This window comes from Triticum aestivum, chromosome 7A (assembly GCF_018294505.1).
Source record: "Triticum aestivum cultivar Chinese Spring chromosome 7A, IWGSC CS RefSeq v2.1, whole genome shotgun sequence".
Taxonomy (NCBI): Eukaryota; Viridiplantae; Streptophyta; class Magnoliopsida; order Poales; family Poaceae; genus Triticum; species Triticum aestivum.
Window position 1 is genome coordinate 612045231 of NC_057812.1, and position 22486 is coordinate 612067716.

Below are 22486 nucleotides of genomic sequence, written 5' to 3' on the forward strand. Positions count from 1 at the left end.
AGTACTATGCACATGCTTCTAGGGGGATAGATTGGTAGGAAAAGACCATCGCTCGTCCCCGACCGCCACTCATAAGAAAGACAATCAATAAATAAATCATGCTCCGACTTTGTTACATAATGGTTCACCATACGTGCATGCTACGGGAATCACAAACATCAACACAAGTATTTCTACTAATCCACAACTACCCACTAGCATGACTCTAATATCACCATCTTTATATCGCAAAACTATTGCAAGGAATCAAACATATCATATTCAGTGATTTACAAGTTTTATGTAGGATTTTATGACTAACCATGTGAATGACCAGCTCCTGTCATCTCTCTAAATAGATATAAGTGAAGCAAGAGAGTTTAATTCTATCTACAAAAGATATGCCCACACTCTAACAAATATAAGTGAAGCAAAAGAGCATTCTACAAATGGCGGTTTTCTATGTAAAGAGAAACAGGCAATCCAAAATTCAAATGATATAAGTGAAGCACATGAATCATTCTATAAAGCCATACACAAAAGATATAAGTGAAGTGCATAGAGTATTCTATAAATCAACCAAGGACTACCTCATACCAGCATGGTGCATAAAAGAAATGAAAACTAAATGCAAAAGACGCTCCAAGATTGCACATATCGCATGAACGAAACGAATCCGAAAACATACCGATACTTGTTGAAGAAAGAGGGGATGCCTTACGGGGCATCCCCAAGCTTAGATGCTTGAGTCTCCTTGAATATTTACTTGGGGTGCCTCGGGAATCCCCAAGCTTGAGCTCTTGCCTCTCTTCCTTCTTCTCACATCGAGACCTTCTCGATCATCGAACACGTCATCCACACAAAACTTCAACAGAAAACTCGGTAAGATCCATTAGTATAATAAAGCAAATCACTACTCTAAGTACAGTTGCAAACCAATTCATATTTTGTTTTTGCATTGTGTCTACTGTAATATAACTTTTCCATGGCTTAATCCACTAATATAAATCGATAGTTTCATCAAAACAAGCAAACTATGCATCAAAAACAGAATCTGTCTAAAACAGAACATTCTGTAACAATCTGAACATTCACCACAGTTCTGATACTTTAAAAATTCTACCAAAATTAGGAAAAATAAAAAACTTGTATAGGAATACAGTGCAAAAAGAATCGGAACCTTTTGACCTTCCAACTAAAAATGTAAAATCGCGCACTACAGCCAAAGTTTCTGTCCTGCACCGTACAAACCATCAAGCAAATGTAAACATCCTAAAGGCAAACCTTGACACATTATTTTTATAATACAATGGAATTGTACAAAGGGATAATTATTTTTGTTGAAAATTTTCTGTAATCAAGATTCACAAAGTTGCCGTGAGCATGAACAAAGTTCAAGGAGCTCTCCCACTTCAACAATGCTTGTCTTTCTCACTTTCACTTTCCTTTTTGAAAAAGTTTTGGGTTCCGCTCTTTATTTTTGTTGTTTTTAAACTATATGAAAGCACTCAACAGAAATAAATGACTCTCTAAAACTTCCGGGTTGTCTCCCAGGCAGCGCTTTCTTTAAAGCCATTAAGCTAGGCATATAGTGCTCAAGTAATGGATCCACCCGGATCCCAAGGTATATCAAAGCCAATTTTAATTAACAATAATTTGTAATTTAGTAGTGAGCACAAAGTAACATATATCATGCAACAACGAAGTCTAACTCTCTTCCTATGCATCGGCATGTCATAAAAGAACAATTCATGCACACATAGTAAAGGCCAATGCATAGTATAAACAGTTTCTTGCAATTTTATCATGTGGGAAACATAGAGAGGTGGAGATATAGTTCCTCTCTCATAATAATTGCAAGTAGGAGCAGCAAGCACATGCATATTATATCTATCAAAATCATCATGTGTAGTAGTAAAACGTAACCCATCAATGTAATCCTTAATAAGGGCAAACTTCTCCGATATAGTGTAGTCGGGAGAATTCAAAAAGATAATAGGACTATCATGCGTGGGTATAATAGCAACAATTTCATGTTTAACATAAGGAACTATAGCAAGTTCATCTCCATAAGCATAATTCATATTGGCATCTTGGCCACAAGCATAGCAAGCATCATCAAAAAGGGATATTTCAAAAGAATCAACGGGATCATATCAATTATCATAGCATTCATCCTTCGGTAAGCATGAAGGGGAATTAAACAATGTATGAGTTGAAGAGTTACTCTCATTAGAAGGTGGGCACGGGTGATCAATCCGCTCTTCCTCCTTTTGTTCTTCGCTCTCCTCCTCATCTTTTTCATCCAATGAGTCACAGTTTTATCAACTTCTTCTTCCATAGATTCCTGCAAAATATTAGTCTCTTCTTAGACCACGGAGACTTTTTCAATAAGTGCATTAATATCGGAATTGTATTCATAATTATCATAGCAATATTTAAGGATAGCTAAATTTTCAGGTCTATAAACCGAATCATCAAGATCTTCAAACTCTTTAAACATAGATTCAATTTCATAAGCACCCATAAAAGTAACAAATTCTTCTATTTGTTCCACATCATAGTAATCATATATACCATTAGCATAAGAAGCTAAGGTTTTATTATCATTAAATTCACATGAAAAGGGAAGGTGTTGAGCCTTCATCCTAGAGAAACAAGTATAATTATATCTCAAGTATAGTTGCCTAGCATACCACTTTAATATATGAATTTGATCCCATAATAGTTTCCCTTTTGTGTCAAGCGGTAATCCCTAAAGTATTCACGTTGATACAACGTTACTCCCATTACATAATTGAATGGGGTTTTCTCAGGATTATTAAAGTAGTACATAATATCTTTCATGTAACCAACATCGAGGGTTTTCGGAGGTTCCCCATCTCCATGAGCAGAAAGTACACCTAATTTTTTTTGGTATTTCGTGTTCCATATCCATAACTAAAGATAAAGAACAGAAAATAAAAATTACTTAGTGATAAAGCAAACAAGCACACATGAGAATATTCACCCCATGCTATTGCTCCCCGGCAACGGCGCCAAAAAAAGGTCTTGATAACCCACAAGTATAGGGGATCGCAATAGTTTTCGATAAGTAAGAGTGTCGAACCCAACGAGGAGCTAAAGGCAGAACAAATATTCCCTCAAGTTCTATCGACCACCGATACAACTCTACGCACGCTTGACGTTCACTTTACCTAGAACAAGTATGAAATTAGAAGTACTTTATAGGTGTTGTTGGATAGGTTTGCAAGGTAATAAAGAGCGCGTAAATAAAAGCTAGGGGCTGTTTAGATAAAGACACAACTAAATTAGTTTTAGTAAAGAGTGTTTTGTTACAAGAAAGTTATTTGTCCATAGGCAATCGATAACTAGACCGGTAATCATTATTGCAATTTTATATGAGGGAGAGGCATAAGCTAACATACTTTCTCTACTTGGATCATATGCACTTATGATTGGAACTCTAGCAAGCATCTGCAACTACTAAAGATCATTAAGGTAAAACCCAACCATAGCATTAAAGCATCAAGTCCTCTTTATCCCATACGCAACAGCCCCCTTACTCGGGTTTGTGTTTCAGTCACTCACGCAACCCACTATAAGCGAATCATGAACGTGCAACACCCTACAGCGGGGATCCCTCACGCTTGCGCGACACGGGGAACACCATAGGACAGCACCAATAATAAAACATGCAACTCAAACCAATCTTGATCATCAAATAGCCCATAGGACAAAACGGATCTACTCAAACATCATAGGATAGCCATACATCATTGGGAAATAATATATAGCATTGATCACCATGTTTAAGTAGAGATTACAACGGGTAAGAGAGAGGTTACACCGCTGCATAGAGGGGGGAAGAGTTGGTGATGATGGCGGTGAAGTTTTTGATGATGATGGCCCCCGGTGGCACTCCGGTGCCACCGGAAGCGAGGGGGAGAGAGCCCCCCTCCTCCTTCTTCTTCCTTGACCTCCTCCCTAGATGGGAGAAGGGTTTCCCCTCTGGTCCTTGGTCTCCATGGCATGGGAGGGGCGAGAGCCCCTCCAAGATTGGATTTGTCTCTCTGTCTCTCTGTATTTCTGCGTTCTCAGATTCTACTCTTTCACCATTTCTTATATTCCCAGAGATCTGTAACTCCGATTGGACTGAAATTTTAACACGATCTCTATCCGGAAATTAGCTTTCTTGCAGCGAAAGAAGGGCTCCAACCGCCTTACGGGGTGGCCACGAGGGTCAGGGGCGCGCCCCTGCCTCGTGGGCCCCTCGAGTATCGTCTCGCGTTGATTTCACTTCCCAAAAATCACATATATTCCAAAAAAATCTCCGTCCGTTTTTATCCCGTTTGGACTCCGTTTGATATGAATTTTCTGTGAAACAAAAAACATGCAACAAACAGGAACTGGCACTGGGCACTGGATCAATATGTTAGTTCTAAAAGTAGTATAAAAAGTTGTCAAAAGTATATGAAAGTTGTAGAATATTGGCATGGAACAATCAAAAATTATAGATACGACGGAGACGTATCACCCGCTCCACCATAATCCACCTCGGTCATATCATCGTAGTGCTTAGGCGAAGCCCTGCGGTGGTAGCATCATCATCACCGTCATCACACTGTCGTGCTGACGAAGCTCTCCCTCGACACTCAGTTGGATCGAGAGTTCGTGGGACGTCACAGAGCCAAACGTGTGCAGATCGCAGAGGTGTCGTACTTTCGGTACTAGGATCTGTCGATCGTGAAGACGTACGACTACATCAACCGCGTTGTCATAACGCTTCCGCTTACGGTCTACGAGGGTGCGTGGACAATACTCTCCCCTGTCGTTGCTATGCATCACCATGATCTTGTGTGTGCATAGGAAAATTTTGAAATTACTGCGTTACCCAACACCTATGACTACCAAGTTAACTAGCTTCACATCTAAGTTCCCTACCATAACTAGCTTCACCTCCAAGTTGACAATCTTGTAGGCAACTTAGGTTTTTGAGGTATGCTAACATTATCCAAAGTTGCCTTTCATGACTGGGGAGTAGCTTAAAATCATTCTTAAGTTGCATAAAATAATTTTTGGATGGTAAGCAACTTAGTTTCATATATAGACAACTTAGGAACATTAATGGCCAACTTTTTCATGTATTGTGGGCAACTGAAATAATAATGAGAGGCAACTATGCATCACCAGTAGGCAACTTCAGAGTGTTTGTAGACAACCTAGACAAATAGTGATAAGCAACTTCACAATATTGTAAGCAACTAATTTGCAAAGTTAGGAAACTGAGCAATAATGGTAGGCAACTAATTACCAATATCAAGCAACTATGCATCAATGGTATGCAATTCCATAGTATTTATAGGCAACTAAGCAGCAATGGTAGGCAACTAATTACCAAAAGCAAACAACGAGGCATCTAAATGCACACGAGGATTTCTCGCGATAGGCAATTTTTTAGACAACGGTAGGCAACTAATTACCAAAAGCAAACAACGAGAATGTCAACTAAGCAGCAACGGTAGGCAACTTTTTGGATCCCCAAATAAATGCACACGAGGACATAATTCCTTTTTCAATGAAATGTGTCGTGCGCGTCAGCTGCTCTTTCCACATTTGGATGAGCACTAGTTCCGCCCACTAGCCATGGGATCTGGCTTGCCTGCTCCCTCCCCATGCTCCCATCCGTGCTCCCACTTCATCCTACGGTTGTCCTTTTCCATTTTTCCTTTCTAATCTAATCATCTCCCCCCCTGATTTTAAGGGGGTGGGGCCGGGCCTTATTTTGTTCCAATCAAATCATGCCACGTATGCGGGAGCACGGATGGGCACACACGCGGAGAGCAGGCAAGTCTCATCCCTAGCCATGTCCTAGATTTAATAGAATATTTTCTAACATTCTCTATCCAAGCTAGTGCCGTACACTTGTAAAGCGTGTTCGTTAGCACAACTAGGATGTGGAAAAACAAGCGAGCAGCCAGAGAACAACTTGTCTTGCTGATTGTTCCGTGAACTGTTGGTATTACATTTGTCCATCCGAATTTCATAACGGCACTAGAAGCAGTATGTACGCTTAATCGAAAGCCCCCGTTTCGCCATCCGCATCGGTGGGTGCAATGCATTGCAAGCAGGCAGGTTCTACACGGAGCCGAGGCCGCCGGACGTCGGCGAGGTACGTATTCGCCGGCCGCCGTGTCCTCCGTTTACCTACGCTCTGCTCGCTTCCTTCCTGATGCTTTTCGAGCCTTTCCGTTTCATATCTCCTTCCTTTCCTTTCTGGCCCGATCCGCTTCCAGGGTGTTCGTCCCGGACACGTACAAGGAAAGGAAAGGCGACGTGATAAATATGGCCCTCGTTGTCCTCGTCGTCGACAATTTCCTTGCTCGTGGACGGACAGATCGATACGCCGACGTGACTTGCACGATCAGATCAAGCTTGCGAGCGAGACAGCCGGCAGATCCATGGACGATAACATGCTTGCTGGCCTGCTGGCGGGCGCCGGCCTCCCCGCGCGGCCGCCGGGCGGCGACACGCCGCTCCCCGACTCGTCGGAGCAGATCTACATCGCCCCCGTCGCGCTCCTCAAGATGCTCAAGCACGGTATGCAGCCAACTAACCGACGACCAATCTTAAATCAATTGCATTGATCTGATTGTGATCTATGGATGGTTGCAGCGCGCGCCGGGGTGCCGATGGAGGTGATGGGGCTGATGCTGGGGGAGTTCGTGGACGAGTACACGGTGACGGTGGTGGACGTGTTCGCGATGCCGCAGAGCGGCACGGGCGTGAGCGTGGAGGCCGTGGACCACGCCTTCCAGACCAACATGATGGACATGCTGCGGCAGACGGGGCGGCCGGAGATGGTGGTGGGCTGGTACCACTCCCACCCGGGCTTCGGCTGCTGGCTCTCGGCCACCGACGTGCAGACGCAGCTGAGCTTCGAGCAGCTCAACCCGCGCGCCGTCGCCGTCGTGCTCGACCCCATCCAGAGCGTCAGGGGCAAGGTGGTCATGGACGCCTTCCGCCTCATCAACCCGGCGGCGATGCTCACGGGCCACGAGCCGCGCCAGACCACCTCCAACGTCGGCGGCACCGTGCGCCCCTCCGTGGAGGCGCGCGTCCACGGCCTCGGCGTGCACTACTACTCGCTCGCCATCGGGCACCGCCAGAACGAGGTCGAGGAGCGCATGCTCGCCTGCCTCAACCGCAAGCGCTGGTCCGACGGGTTCGTCCTGCAGAGGTTCGAGGACGCCGAGAACGCCGGCGCCGTGAGCGGGATGCGGGACCTCGCGGTGCAGTACGACGCGCAGGTCAGGGAGGAGGACGTGACGCCGCCGGAGAGGCTGGCCGTGGTGAGGGCGGGCAGGCCGGACGCCAAGAAGCAGCTCGGGGAGAGAGCCGAGGCCGCCATGTCCGGCAACATCGTGCAGACGCTGGGCATGATGCTCGACACGGTCACCTTCTAGGCAGTATGTGGCTTGGGTTTCATCGGTTCAGCACTATAATTGATATCTTTTTATTGTGCCAGTTTCATAGTTGGATGATCTTCGTTTGTCTACGGTGATCGTTTTTTGCAAGGAGCTTTGCTACGGTCATGTGTGCAAAAGATGCTGTCGAAGAGATATTGCCCGATGTATGCACGACCTGAAAATCCAGCGGCCGGTCATGCGCATGTCCGGCTGGATGTATGTGTCGTCTGTGAATCGTCTGAATTCTGTCGTCCGCATAGCACTGCTCTTTTTGAAAGAAAAAAAGATTTACTCTGCTCCTCGGTTCCCAAGTTAGCACTCATGAGGGGCAGACAATACAACGTTCTTGCTGTCCAGCGCCTAGTGTTTCTTAATATTTAACCTTTTTAAACATTTTTGCACTAGACCAATAAAGTATTACTTCCTCTGTCTCGTAATATAAAAACATTTTCAAGCTAAAACAGCTTGAAAAGCGTTCTTATATTATAGGACGGGGGAGTACAATATATTGAATCGTATGTGCACACGTGTTTGAAACTAAATAATATTTCTCAAGTAATATTCTGTACTTGGTAGCATTCACAATTGTACTACCCCGTTCTTAAATATAAATCTTCATAGAGATTTCATTATAAACTACATACAAAGTAAAATGAGTGAATCTACACTCTAAAATGCATCTACATACATCCGTATGTGGTTCATACAGTGAAATCTTTACAGAGACTTATATTTAGATACGGAGGAAGTAATATGTTTTGGATATTTCATTATGGACCACGTGTAGACCAAACTAAAAGGGTTGGACGCGCTTTGTTGCGCCGTTGGTGTTGTTAAGACTCTTTAAAAAAATACTCATTTTGTTCTAAAATATAAGGTGTATTACTTTTTTTGAAAAGTCTATTCTCTTTAAGTTTGATCAAATTTATGAAGAAATATATCAAAATTCGTAATATCAAATTGGTGTTATTAGATTCATCATGAAATGAATTTCCATGATTTTTTGGCTTAATATTGTGGATGTCGATATATTTGGCTCTAAACTTGTTCAAAGTTAAACAAATTTGACTTTTTAAAGAACTAGTACTCCTTGTATTTTGGAACTAATGGAATATTTAGTTTGGCGGATGGGGAGACGATGGGTGTGTTTCATGTTTATTTATAATGCGGTTATTTGATGGGCCTTTCATGGTGTGATTATGTGTTATGCGCTAATCAATGCATATTTTTGTGGGTAGGCTACATGTACTATATTTGTACTATAGTATCATCACATTGTGGCACTTGTTTTTGCTAGGTGGTTAGAGGGTGCGCGGGGTTGATATGTTTTTCTAGTCGGTTGGTATTGATTGATTTGAAAAATCGTTGGCCCGATCAAAATCATAAACCAAATTCAAAATTGAATATCTCAATCGAATAAAAGAGTTTCAAAATTAGGAAATATGATGAATTAAAATAATTAAATGGAATAGCTCCGTGAGAAATTATTGACCCGATCAAAATCAGGTGACCAAGTTCTAAACTAAAGACTTGAATTAATCATGAGGACTTAAAACTTAGGAAGCACCGTGTATAGTATAAAAGAATTAAATGAGAGCTATGAGAAATTGTTGACTTGGTCAAAATCGGGTGAATCAATTTCAATTGGACACTTCAATTGATTGTGGGGCCTTTTACCCCTAGGGAGCTTAGTGATACAGTAGATGAGTGAACAAGGACATTAAAATGCGTCTATATACATTCAAATCAGTATAATTGTGAATGAAGAGAATACACCGATGGAGCTCGGCAATGGCCATATGGGATTCTACCTATCAATGAAAGTCGAAAGTCCTAATAAGGTCACAACTGACTGAAGAACGAAACACACTCGAAAGCGGGTGATGGTTTTGAGTTCTTGGAAGTCATAGCAAGGATGTGGGGAATCCCTAGGGCAATGCTCCTACCAATAGCCCGGCTTGGGAATGTGAATTCCTTTGCTCGAACAAAATCTTGAGTGGCAGTTGTAGATTTGGAATGCGTTTGGTTGAAGGTGTGGTATGAATGGGTTTGGACATTTTTTTTAGGATGAGACCAATTAAGACATGTGTTTGTCTATGTATAAGACATGAGCTAATTATTTGGGATGAGACCATCAGTTAGGCTCACATGTAGATCTCTGAAAAATTCGCGATGAGTTGGGATGAGACCAATCAAGACATGTGTTTGTCTATGTATAAGACATGCTTGCAAAGGGTGAATCCCCGCTTCGAGACGCTTGGTGTAGATCTCTAAAAATCGTCAAATCGGGTGAGCCAACTATTATTGAGGGAGACCAGGTCTACATACGTAATATTAAGTTTCTCTGGTTGCGTGTCTTTGATATGAAAACATTATTATCCAAGCAAAGGGAATAGAATAGGTGATAACCCCGTCCCGTCCCGTCCCCCCCCCCCTCACATCAAGCATGCCCGCTAGCTACCAACATCTAAAATGAGACATATAGTATGGAGTCCATGGCTACCTCTGCTGATGGAAGACCGTATAGCCTTTAAAGCTATCAATTTCTTGGGAAGGAACAACATCTTCAGGGTATATTCGTTTTCTAAATAGAACCATTAAAGCGCTCTAATAACCAAACAAAAGTACCTTGGTTCGTGCCCTCGCCATGAAGTGACTGGCCGGGAGCATTTTTGGAACAGGAAACGGTTTGGTTGCTGCCTTGGAAAAGTGGAAGTCGGGTTGGGATGGCACCCGAGCACCGTAATTCGCCTGGCCTAGGATAGCACATGCGACCAATTTCAAGCGCCCTATCAGGATACTAGTTGCGAAACAGCAGTGTTGTAGCGTCTATTGAACAAGCCAACAAATGCAGTCAACGGTCCTTTTTGAGACCATTCCTCGGGCCAGGACCTCTACACATTAACTTTGCAAAAACTACCTTCATCCCGCTAAATGTCAATCCATTTCAAGCTCCTACCATGGTTTCAACCAGGGGCCCGGACGTTGCACCCTTTCCGCAAATAATGGCATCACTTATCACCGCACAAACTGAAGGAAATATGCCCTAGAGGCAATAATAAAGTTATTATTTATTTCCTTATATCATGATAAAAGTTTATTATTCATGCTAGAATTGTATTAAACGAAAATATAATACATGTGTGAATACATAGACAAACAGAGTGTCACTAGTATGCCTCTACTTGACTAGCTCGCTAATCAAAGATGGTTATGTTTCCTAACCATGAACAAAGAGTTGTTATTTGATTAACGGGATCACATCATTAGGTGAATGATCTGATTGACATGACCCATTCCATTAGCTTAGCACCCGATCGTTTAGTATGTTGCTATTGCTTTCTTCATGACTTATACATGTTCCTATGACTATGAGATTATGCAACTCCCGTTTGCCGGAGGAACACTTTGTGTGCTACCAAATGTCACAACCTAACTGGGTGATTATAAAGGAGCTCTACAGATGTCTCCAAAGGTACGTGTTGGGTTGGCGTATTTCGAGATTAGGATTTGTCACTCCGGTTGTCGGAGAGGTATCTCTGGGCCCTCTCGGTAATGCACATCACATAAGCCTTGCAAGCATTGCAACTAATGAGTTAGCTGTGAGATGATGTATTACGGAACGAGTAAATAGACTTGCCGGTAACGAGATTGAACTAGGTATTGAGATACCGACGATCGAATCTCGGGCAAGTAACATACCGATGACAAAGGGAACAACGTATGTTGTTATGCGGTCTGACCGATAAAAGATCTTCGTAGAATATGTAGGAGCCAATATGAGCATCCAGGTTCCGCTATTGGTTATTGACCGGAGACGTGTCTCGGTCATGTCTACATTGTTCTCAAACCCGTAGGGTCCGCACGCTTAAGGTTTCGATGACAGTTATATTATGAGTTTATACATTTTGATGTACCGAAGTTTGTTTGGAGTCCCGGATGTGATCACGGACATGACGAGGAGTCTCGAAATGGTCGAGACATATAGATTTGATATATTGGAAGCCTATATTTGGATATCGGAAGTGTTCCGGGTGAAATCGGGATTTTTCCGGAGTACCGGGAGGTTACTGGAACCCCCCCCCGGGAGGTATATGGGCCTTAGTGGGCTTTAGTGGAAGAGAGGAGAGGTGGCCAGGGCTGGGCCACGCGCCCCTCCCCTCCTAGTCCGAATAGGACAAGGAGAGGGGGGCGGTGCCCCCCTTCCTTCTCTCTCTCTCCTCTTTCCCCCCTCCCGAATCCTATTCCAACTAGGAAAGGGGGGAATCCTACTCCCGGTGGGAGTAGGACTCCTCCTGGCGCGCCCTCCTCCTGGCCGGCCGCACCCCCCCTTTGATCCTTTATATACGGAGGCAGGGGGCACCCCTAGAGACACAAGTTGATCCACGTGATCATATTCTTAGCCGTGTGCGGTGCCCCCTTCCACCATAGTCCTCGATAATATTGTAGCAGTGCTTAGGCGAAGCCCTGCAATGGTAGTACATCAAGATCGTCACCACGCCGTCGTGCTGACGGAACTCTTCCCCGACACTTTGCTGGATCGGAGTCCGGGGATCGTCATCAAGCTGAACGTGTGCTAGAACTCGGAGGTGCCGTAGTTTCGGTGCTTGATCGGTCGGGCCGTGAAGACGTACGACTACATCAACCGCGTTGTGCTAACGCTTCCGCTGTCGGTCTACAAGGGTACGTAGATCACACTCTCCCCTCTCGTTGCTATGCATCACCATGATCTTGCGTGTGCGTAGGAAATTTTTTGAAATTACTATGTTCCCCAACAGTGGCATCCGAGCCTAGGTTTTATGTGTTGATGTTATATGCACGAGTAGAACACAAGTGAGTTGTGGGCGATATAAGTCATACTGCTTACCAGCATGTCATACTTTGGTTCGGCGGTATTGTTGGACGAAGCGGCCCGGACCGACATTACGCGTACGCTTACGCGAGACTAGTTCTCCCGACGTGCTTTGCACAAAGGTGGCTAGCGGGTGACAGTTTCTCCTAATTTAGTTGAACCGAGTGTGGCTACGCCCGGTCCTTGCGAAGGTTAAAACAGCACCAACTTGACAAACTATCATTGTAGTTTTGATGCGTAGGTAAGATTGGTTCTTGCTTAAGCCCGTAGCAGCCACGTAGAACTTGCAACAACAAAGTAGAGGACGTCTAACTTGTTTTTGCAGGGCATGTTGTGATGTGATATGGTCAAGACATGATGCTAAATTTTATTGTATGAGATGATCATGTTTTGTAACCGAGTTATCGGCAACTGGCAGGAGCCATATGGTTGTCGCTTTATTATATGCAATGCAATGCGCTGTAATGCTTTACTTTATCACTAAGCGGTAGCGATAGTCGTGGAAGCATAAGATTGGCGAGACGACAATGATGCTACGATGGAGATCAAGGTGTCGCGCCGATGACGATGGTGATCACGACGGTGCTTCGAAGATGGAGATCACAAGCACAAGATGATGATGGCCATATCATATCACTTATATTGATTGCATGTGATGTTTATCTTTTATGCATCTTATCTTGCTTTGATTGACGGTAGCATTATAAGATGATCTCTCACTAATTATCAAGAAGTGTTCTCCCTGAGTATGCACCGTTGCGAAAGTTCTTCGTGCTGAGACACCACGTGATGATCGGGTGTGATAGGCTCTACGTTCAAATATAATGGGTGCAAAACAGTTGCACACGCGGAATACTCAGGTTATACTTGACGAGACAAGCATATACAGATATGGCCTCGGAACACAGAGACCGAAAGGTCGAGCATGAATCATATAGTAGATATGATCAACATAGTGAACATAGTGATGTTCACCAATGAAACTACTCCATCTCACATGATGATCGGACATGGTTTAGTTGATTTGGATCACGTAATCACTTAGAGGATTAGAGAGATGTCTATCTAAGTGGGAGTTCTTTAAGTAATATGATTAATTGAACCTAAATTTATCATGAACTTAGTACCTGATAGTATCTTGCTTATTTATGTTTGATTGTAGATAGATGGCCCGTGTTGTTGTTCCGTTGAATTTTAATGCGTTCCTTGAGAAAGCAAAGTTGAAAGATGATGGTAGCAATTACACGGACTGGGTCCGTAACTTGAGGATTATCCCCATTGCTGCACAGAAGAATTACGTCCTGGAAGCACCGCTGGGTGCCAGGCCTGCTGCTGGAGCAACACCAGATGTTATGAACGTCTGGCAGAGCAAAGCTGATGACTACTCGATAGTTCAGTGTGCCATGCTTTACGGCTTAGAATCAGGACTTCAACGACGTTTTGAACGTCATGGAGCATATGAGATGTTCCAGGAGTTGAAGTTAATATTTCAAGCAAATGCCCGGATTGAGAGATATGAAGTCTCCAATAAGTTCTATAGCTGCAAGATGGAGGAGAACAGTTCTATCAGTGAGCATATACTCAAAATGTCTGGGTATAATAATCACTTGATTCAATTGGGAGTTAATCTTCCAGATGATTGCGTCATTGACAGAATTCTCCAATCACTGCCACCAAGCTACAAGAGCTTCGTGATGAACTATAATATGCAAGGTATGAATAAGACTATTCCCGAGCTCTTGGCAATGCTGAAAGCTGCGGAGGTAGAAATCAAGAAGGAGCATCAAGTGTTGATGGTCAACAAGACCACTAGTTTCAAGAAAAAGGGCAAAGGGAAGAAGAAGGGGAACTTCAAAAAGAACAGCAAGCAAGTTGCTACTCAAGAGAAGAAACCCAAACCTAGACCTAAGCCTGAAACTGAGTGCTTCTACTGCAAGCAGACTGGTCACTGGAAGCGGAACTACCCCAAGTATTTGGCGGATAAGAAGGATGGCATGTGAACAAAGGTATATGTGATATACATGTTATTGATGTGTACCTTACTAATGCTCGCAGTAGCACCTGGGTATTTGATACTGGTTCTGTTGCAAACATTTGCAACTCGAAACAGGGACTACGGATTAAGCGAAGATTGGCTAAGGACGAGGTGACGATGCGCGTAGGAAATGGTTCCAAAGTCGATGTGATCGCGGTCGGCACGCTACCTCTACATCTACCTTCGGGATTAGTATTAGACCTAAATAATTGTTATTTGGTGCCAGCGTTAAGCATGAACATTATATCTGGATCTTGTTTGATGCGAGACGGTTATTCATTTAAATCAGAGAATAATGGTTGTTCTATTTACATGAGTAATATCTTTTATGGTCACGCACCCTTAAAGAGTGGTCTATTCTTATTAAATCTCGATAGTAGTGACACACATATTCATAATGTTGAAGCCAAAAGATGCAGAGTTGATAATGATAGTGCAACTTATTTGTGGCACTATCGTTTGGGTCATATCGGTATAAAGCGCATGAAGAAACTCCACACTGATGGGCTTTTGGAACCACTTGATTATGAATCACTTGGTACTTGCGAACCGTGCCTTATGGGTAAGATGACAAAAACACCGTTCTTCGGTACTATGGAGAGAGCAACAGATTTGTTGGAAATCATACATACAGATGTATGTGGTCCGATGAATGTTGAGGCTCGTGGCGGATATCGTTATTTTCTCACCTTCACAGATGACTTAAGCAGATATGGGTATATCTACTTAATGAAACACAAGTCTGAAACGTTTGAAAAGTTCAAAGAATTTCATGAAGGAAATATGCCCTAGAGGCAATAATAAAGTCATTATTTATTTCCTTATATCATGATAAATGTTTATTATTCATGCTAGAATTGTATTAATCGGAAACATAATACATGTGTGAATACATAGGCAAACAAAGTGCCACTAGTATGCCTCTACTTGACTAGCTCGTTAATCAAAGATGGTTATGTTTCCTAACCATGAACAATGAGTTGTTATTTGATTAACGGGATCACATCATTAAGTGAATGATCTGATTGACATGACCCATTCCATTAGCTTAGCACCCGATCGTTTAGTATGTTGCTATTGCTTTCTTCATGACTTATACATGCTCCTATGACTATGAGATTATGCAACTCCCGTTTGCCGGAGGAACACTTTGTGTGATACCAAACGTCACAACATAACTGGGTGATTATAAAGGGGCTCTACAGGTGTCTTCAAAGGTACATGTTGGGTTGGCGTATTTCGAGATTAGGATTTGTCACTCCGATTGTCGGAGAGGTATCTCTGGGCCCTCTCGGTAATGCACATCACTTAAGCCTTGCAAGCATTGCAACTAATGAGTTAGTTGCGGGATGATGTATTACAGAACGAGTAAAGAGACTTACCGGTAACGATATTGAACTAGGTATTGAGATACCGACGATCGAATCTCGGGTAAGTAACATACCAATGACAAAGGGAACAACGTATGTTGTTATGCGGTCTGACCGATAAAGATCTTCGTAGAATATGTAGGAGCCAATATGAGCATCCAGGTTCCGCTATTGGTTATTGATCGGAGACATGTCTCGGTCATGTCTACATTGTTCTCGAACCCGTAGGGTCCGCACGCTTAAGGTTACGATGACAGTTATATTATGAGTTTATGCATTTTGATGTACCGAAGGTTTTTCGGAGTCCCGGATGTAATCACAAACATGACAAGGAGTCTTGAAATGGTCAAGGCATAAAGATTGATATATTGGAAGCCTATATTTGGATATCGGAAGTGTTCTGGGTGAAATCGGGATTTTACCGGAGTACCGGGAGGTTACCGAAACCCCCCGAGAGCTATATGGGCCATAGTGGGCCTTAGTTGAAAAGAGAAGGGGAAGCCCAAGATGGGCCGCGCGCCCCTCCCCTCCCTTGGTCCGAATAGGACAAGGAGAGGGGGCCGGCCCCCCTCTCTCTTTTCCCCCCTCCGTGAATCCTATTCCAACTAGGATTGGGGGGATCCTACTCCCAGAGGGAGTAGGACTCTCCTGGTGCGCCTCTCCTAGGCCGGCCGCACCCCCCTTTAGTCCTTTATATATGGAGGCAGGGGCACCCCAGAAAGACACAAGTTGATCCACGTGATCTTATTCTTAGCCGTGTGCGGCGCCCCCTGCCACCATAGTCCTCGATAATATTGTAGCGGTGCTTAGGCGAAGCCCTGCGACAGTAGTGCATCAAGATCGTAACCACGCCATCGTGCTGAAGGAACTCTTCCCCGACACTTTATTGGATCGGAGTCCGGGGATCGTCATCGAGCTGAACGTGTGCTAGAACTCGGAGGTGCCGTAGTTTCGGTGCTTGATCGGTCGGGACGTGGAGACGTATGACTACATCAACCAAACGCTTCCGTTGTCGGTCTACGAGGTACGTAGATCACACTCTCCCCTCGTTGCTATGCATCACATGATCTTGCATGTGCATAGGAAATTTTTTGAAATTACTACGCTCCCCAACAGTGGCATCCGAGCCTAGGTTTTATATGTTGATGTTATATGCACGAGTAGAACACAAGTGAGTTGTGGGCGATATAAGTCATACTGCTTACCAGCATGTCATACTTTGGTTCGACGGTATTGTTGGACAAAGCGGCCCAGACCGACATTACGCGTACGCTTACGCGAGACCGGTTCTCCCGATGTGCTTTGCACATAGGTGGCTTGCGGGTGACAGTTTCTCCAACTTTAGTTGAACCAAGTGTGGCTACGCCCGGTCCTTGCGAAGGTTAAAATAGCACCAACTTGACAAACTATCGTTGTGGTTTTGATGCGTAGGTAAGATTAGTTCTTGCTTAAGCCCGTAGCAGCCACGTAAAACTTGCAACAACAAAGTAGAGGACGTCTAACTTGTTTTTGCAGGCATGTTGTGATGTGATATGGTCAAGACATGATGCTGATTTTTATTGTATGAGATGATCATGTTTTGTAACCGAGTTATCGGCAACTGGCAGGAGCCATATGGTTGTCGCTTTATTGTATGCAATGCAATCGCGATGTAATGCTTTACTTTATCACTAAGCGGTAGCGATAGTCGTGGAAGCACAAGCTTGGCGAGACGACAATGATGCTACGATGGAGATCAAGGTGTCACGCCGGTGACGATGGTGATCACGACGGTGCTTCGGAGATGGAGATCACAAGCACAAGATGATGATGGCCATATCATATCACTTATATGTTGGGGAACGTAGCAGAAATTCAAAAATTTTCCTACGAATCACCAAGATCTATCTATGGAGAGACCAGCAACGAGTAGAAGGGGAGTGCATCTACATACCCTTGTAGATCGCTAAGCGGAAGCGTTCAAGTGAACGGGGTTGATGGAGTCGTACTCGTCGTGATTCAGATCACCGATGATCCTAGTGCCGAACGGACGGCACCTCCGCGTTCAACACACGTACAGCTCGACGATGTCTCCCACGCCTTGATCCAGCAAGGAGAGAGGGAGAGGTTGAGGAAGACTCCATCCAGCAGCAGCACAACGGCGTGGTGGTGATGGAGGAGCGTGGCAATCCTGCAGGGCTTCGCCGAGCACCTACGGGAGAGGAGATGTGTCACGGGAGGGAGAGGGAGGCAACCAAAGGCCTTAGGTCTGATTGCTCCTCCTTTTCCCCACTATATATAGGGCCAAGGGAGAGGGGGAGGGCGCAGCCTTGCCCCCTCCTCCAAGGAAGGGGTGCGGCTAAGGATGGGGAGGAGTCCATCCTCCCCAAGGCACCTCGGAGGTGCCTTCCCCCTTTAGGACTCTCCCTTTTTCCTTCTCTTGGCGCATGGGCCTCTTGGGGCTGGTGCCCTTGGCCCATGTAGGCCAAGGCGCACCCCCTACAGCCCATGTGGCCCCCCGGGGCAGGTGGCCCCACCCGGTGGGCCCCCGGGACCCTTCCGGTGGTCCCGGTACAATACCGATGACCCCGAAACTTGTCCCGATGGCCGAAACAGGACTTCCTATATATAAATCTTTACCTCCGGACCATTCCGGAACTCCTCGTGACGTCCGGGATCTCATCCGGGACTCCGAACAACATTCGGTAACCACATACAAGCTTCCTTTATAACCCTAGCGTCATCGAACCTTAAGTGTGTAGACCCTACGGGTTCGGGAGACATGCAGACATGACCGAGATGTTCTCCGGTCAATAACCAACAGCGGGATCTGGATACCCATGTTGGCTCCCACATGTTCCACGATGATCTCATCGGATGAACCACGATGTCAAGGACTCAATCGATCCCGTATACAATTCCCTTTGTCTAGCGGTATTTTACTTGCCCGAGATTCGATCGTCGGTATCCAATACCTTGTTCAATCTCGTTATCGGCAAGTCACTTTACTCGTTCCGTAACACATCATCCCGTGATCAAATCCTTGGTCACATTGCGCATATGATGATGTCCTACCGAGTGGGCCCAGAGATACCTCTCCGTTTACACGGAGTGACAAATCCCAGTCTCGATCCGCATAAAACAATAGATACTTTCGGAGATACCTGTAGTGCACCTTTATAGTCACCCAGTTACGTTGTGACGTTTGATACACCCAAAGCACTCCTACGGTATCCAGGAGTTACACGATCTCATGGTCAAAGGAAGAGATACTTGACATTGGCAAAGCTCTAGCAAATGAACTACACGATCTTTTGTGCTAGTCTTAGGATTGGGTCTTGTCCATCACATCATTCTCCTAATGATGTGATCCCGTTATCAACGACATCCAATGTCCATAGCCAGGAAACCATGACTATCTGTTGATCACAACGAGCTAGTCAACTAGAGGCTCACTAGGGACATATTGTGGTCTATATATTCACACGTGTATTACGATTTCCGGATAATACAGTTATAGCATGAATAAAAGACAATTATCATGAACAAGGAAATATAATAATAACACTTTTATTATTGCCTCTAGGGCATATTTCCAACAGTCTCCCACTTGCACTAGAGTCAATAATCTAGTTCACATCGCCATGTGATTAACACTCACAGGTCACATCGTCATGTGACTAATACCCAAGAGTTTACTAGAGTCATTAGTCTAGTTCACATCACTATGTGATTAACACTCAATGAGTTTTATGTTTGATCATGTTGCTTGTGAGAGAGGTTTTAGTCAACGGGTCTGAACCTTTCAGATCCGTGTGTGCTTTACAAATCTCTATGTCATCTCCTAGATGCAGCTACCACGCTCTATATGGAGCTATTCCAAATAACTGTTCTACTTGGAGCTATTCTAAATTGTTGCTCCATTATATGTATCCGGTCTCTCTACTCAGAGCTATCCGGATAGGTGTCAAGCTTGCATCGTCGTAACCTTTACGACGAACTCTTTTACCACCTCCATAATCGAGAAAAATTCCTTAGTCCACTAGTTACTAAGGATAACTTTGACCGCTGTCCTGTGAGCCATTCTTGGATCACTCTTGTACCCCTTGACTGACTCATGGCAAGGCACACTTCAGGTGTGGTACACAGCATAGCATACTGAAAAGCCTACGTCTTAAGCATAGGGGACGACCTTCGTCCTTTCTCTCTATTCTGCCGTGGTCGAGCTTTAAGTCTTAACTTCATACCTTACAACTCAGGCAAGAACTCCTTCTTTGACTGGTCCATCTTGAACACCTTCAAGATCATGTCAAGGTATGTGCTCATTTGAAAGTATTATTAAGCATTTTGATCTATCCTTATAGATCTTGATGCTCAATGTTCAAGTAGCTTAATCCAGGTTTTCCATTGAAAAACACTTTCAAATAACCCTATATGCTTTCCAGAAATTCTACGTCATTTCGATCATAATATGTCAACAACATATACTCATCAGAAATTCTATAGTGCTCCCACTCACTTCTTTGGAAATACAAGTTTCTCATAAACTTTGTACAAACCCAAAATCTTTGATCATCATCAAAGCATACATTCCAACTCCGAGATGCTCACTCCAGTCCTTAAAAGGATCGCTGGAGCTAGCATACCTTTTAGCATCCTTAGGATCGACAAAACTTTTCTGATTGTATTGCATACAACCTTTCCTTACGAAAACTAGTAAGGAAACTTGTCTTGACATCCATCTGCCAGATTTCATAAATGCAGCTAATGCTAACATGATTCCGACGGACTTTAAGCATCGCTACGGATGAGAAAAACTCATCGTAGTCAACTCCTTGAACTTGTGAAAAACTTTTCGCCACAAGTCGAGCTTCATGGATGGTGACATTACCATCCACGTCCGTCTTCTTCTTAAAAGATCCATTTATCTCAATGGATTGCCGATCATCGGGCAAGTCCATCAAAGTCCATGCTTTGTTCTGATATATGGATACTATCTCGGATTTCATGGCTTCTAACCATTTGTCGGAATTCGGGCCCACCATCGCTTCTCCATAGCTCGTAGGTTCATTGTTGTCTAGCAACATGACCTTCAAGACAGGATCACCTTACCACTCCGAAGTAGTACGTGTTCTTGTCGTCCTACGAGGTTCAGTAGTGACTTGATCCGAAGTTTCATGATCAATATCATAAGCTTCCACTTCAATTGGTGTAGGTGCCACGGGAACAACTTCCTGTGCCGTGCTACACACTGGTTGAAGTGATGGTTCAATAACCTCATCAAGTCTCCACCATCCTCCCACTCAATTCTTTCGAGAGAAACCTTTCCTCGAGAAAGGACCCGATTCAAGAAACAATCCATATTGCTTTCGGATCTGAATTAGGAGGTATACCCAACTGTTTTGGGTTTCCTATGAAGATGCATTTTATCCGCTTTGGGTTCGAGCTTATCAACCTGAAACTTTTTCATATAAGCGTCGCAGCCCCAAACTTTTAAGAAACGACAACTTAGGTTTCTCTAAACCATAATTCATACGGTGTCATCTCATCGGAATTACGTGGTGCCCTATTTAAAGTGAATGTGGTTGTCTCTAATGCCTAACCCCTAAACTATCGTGGTAATTCGATAAGAGACATCATGGTACGCACCATATCCAATAGGGTGCAACTATGATGTTCGGACACACCATCACACTATGGTGTTCCAGGCGGTATTAATTGCGAAACAATTTCCACAATATCTTAATTGTGTGCCAAAACTCGTAACTCAGATATTCATCTCTATGATCATATCATAGACATTTTATCCTCTTGTCACAATGATCTTCTACTTCACTCTGAAATTATTTGAACCATTCAATAATTCAGACTTGTGTTTCATCAAGTAAATATTCTCAACATCTACTCGAATCATCTGTGAAGTAAGAATATAACGATATTCACTGCATGCCTCAGCACTCATTGGACTGCACACATCAAAATGTGTTGCTTCCAACAAGTTGCTATCTTGTTCCATCTTACTGAAACCGAGGCTTTTCAGTCATCTTGCCCATGTGGTATGATTTGCATATCTCAAGTGATTCAAAATCAAGTGAGTTCAAACGGTCCATTTGCATGGAGTTTCTTCATGCATATATACCAATAGACATGGTTCGCATGTCTCAAACTTTTCAAAAACGAGTGAGTCCAAAGATCCATCAACATGGAGCTTCTTCATGCGTTTTTATACCAATATGACTTACATGGCAGTGCCACAAGTAGGTGGTATTATCATTACTATCTTATATCTTTTGGCATGAAAATGTGTATCACTACGATCGAGTTTCAATAAACCATTCATTTTAGGTGTAAGACCATTGAAGGTATTATTCAAATAAACAGAGTAACCATTATTCTCCTTAAATGAATAACCGTATTGCGATAGACATAATCCAATCATGTCTATGCTCAACGCAAACACCAAATGATAATTATTCTGGTTTAATACTAATCTTGATGGTAGAGGGAGCGTGCGATGTTTGATCACATCAAACTTGGAAACACTTCCAACACATATCGTCAGCTCACCTTTAGCTAGTCTCCGTTTATTCCGTAGCTTTTATTTCGAGTTACTAACACTTAGCAACCGAACCGGTATCCAATACCCTGGTGCTACTAGGAGTACTAGTAAAGTACACATTAACATAATGTATATCCAATATACTTCTATCGACTTTGCCAGCCTTCTCATCTACCAAGTATCTAGGGTAATCCTGCTCCAGTGGTTGTTCCCCTTATTACAGAAGCACTTAGTCTCGGGTTT

At 43.7% G+C, this 22486-nt stretch overlaps 1 protein-coding gene across 1 annotated transcript; it reads left to right on the forward strand.

The window, feature by feature from the left end:
• Positions 1 to 6367: 6367 nt before the first annotated feature.
• LOC123152663 (26S proteasome non-ATPase regulatory subunit 14 homolog) lies at positions 6368 to 7746 on the forward strand. The gene is made up of 2 exons (XM_044572156.1): positions 6368 to 6579; positions 6655 to 7746. The coding sequence occupies exons 1-2, from the start codon at positions 6441 to 6443 to the stop codon at positions 7443 to 7445; spliced, it is 930 nt and encodes a 309-aa protein (XP_044428091.1). The 5' UTR covers positions 6368 to 6440; the 3' UTR covers positions 7446 to 7746.
• The last annotated feature ends 14740 nt before the right edge of the window (positions 7747 to 22486 follow it).

Coding starts and splice junctions, on each gene's coding strand:
- LOC123152663 (XM_044572156.1), top strand. CDS start 6,441: ATGGACGATAACATGCTTGCTGGCCTGCTGGCGGGCGCCGGCCTCCCC. Junction 6,580..6,654: donor CCTCAAGATGCTCAAGCACG/GTATGCAGCCAA, acceptor GGATGGTTGCAG/CGCGCGCCGGGGTGCCGATG.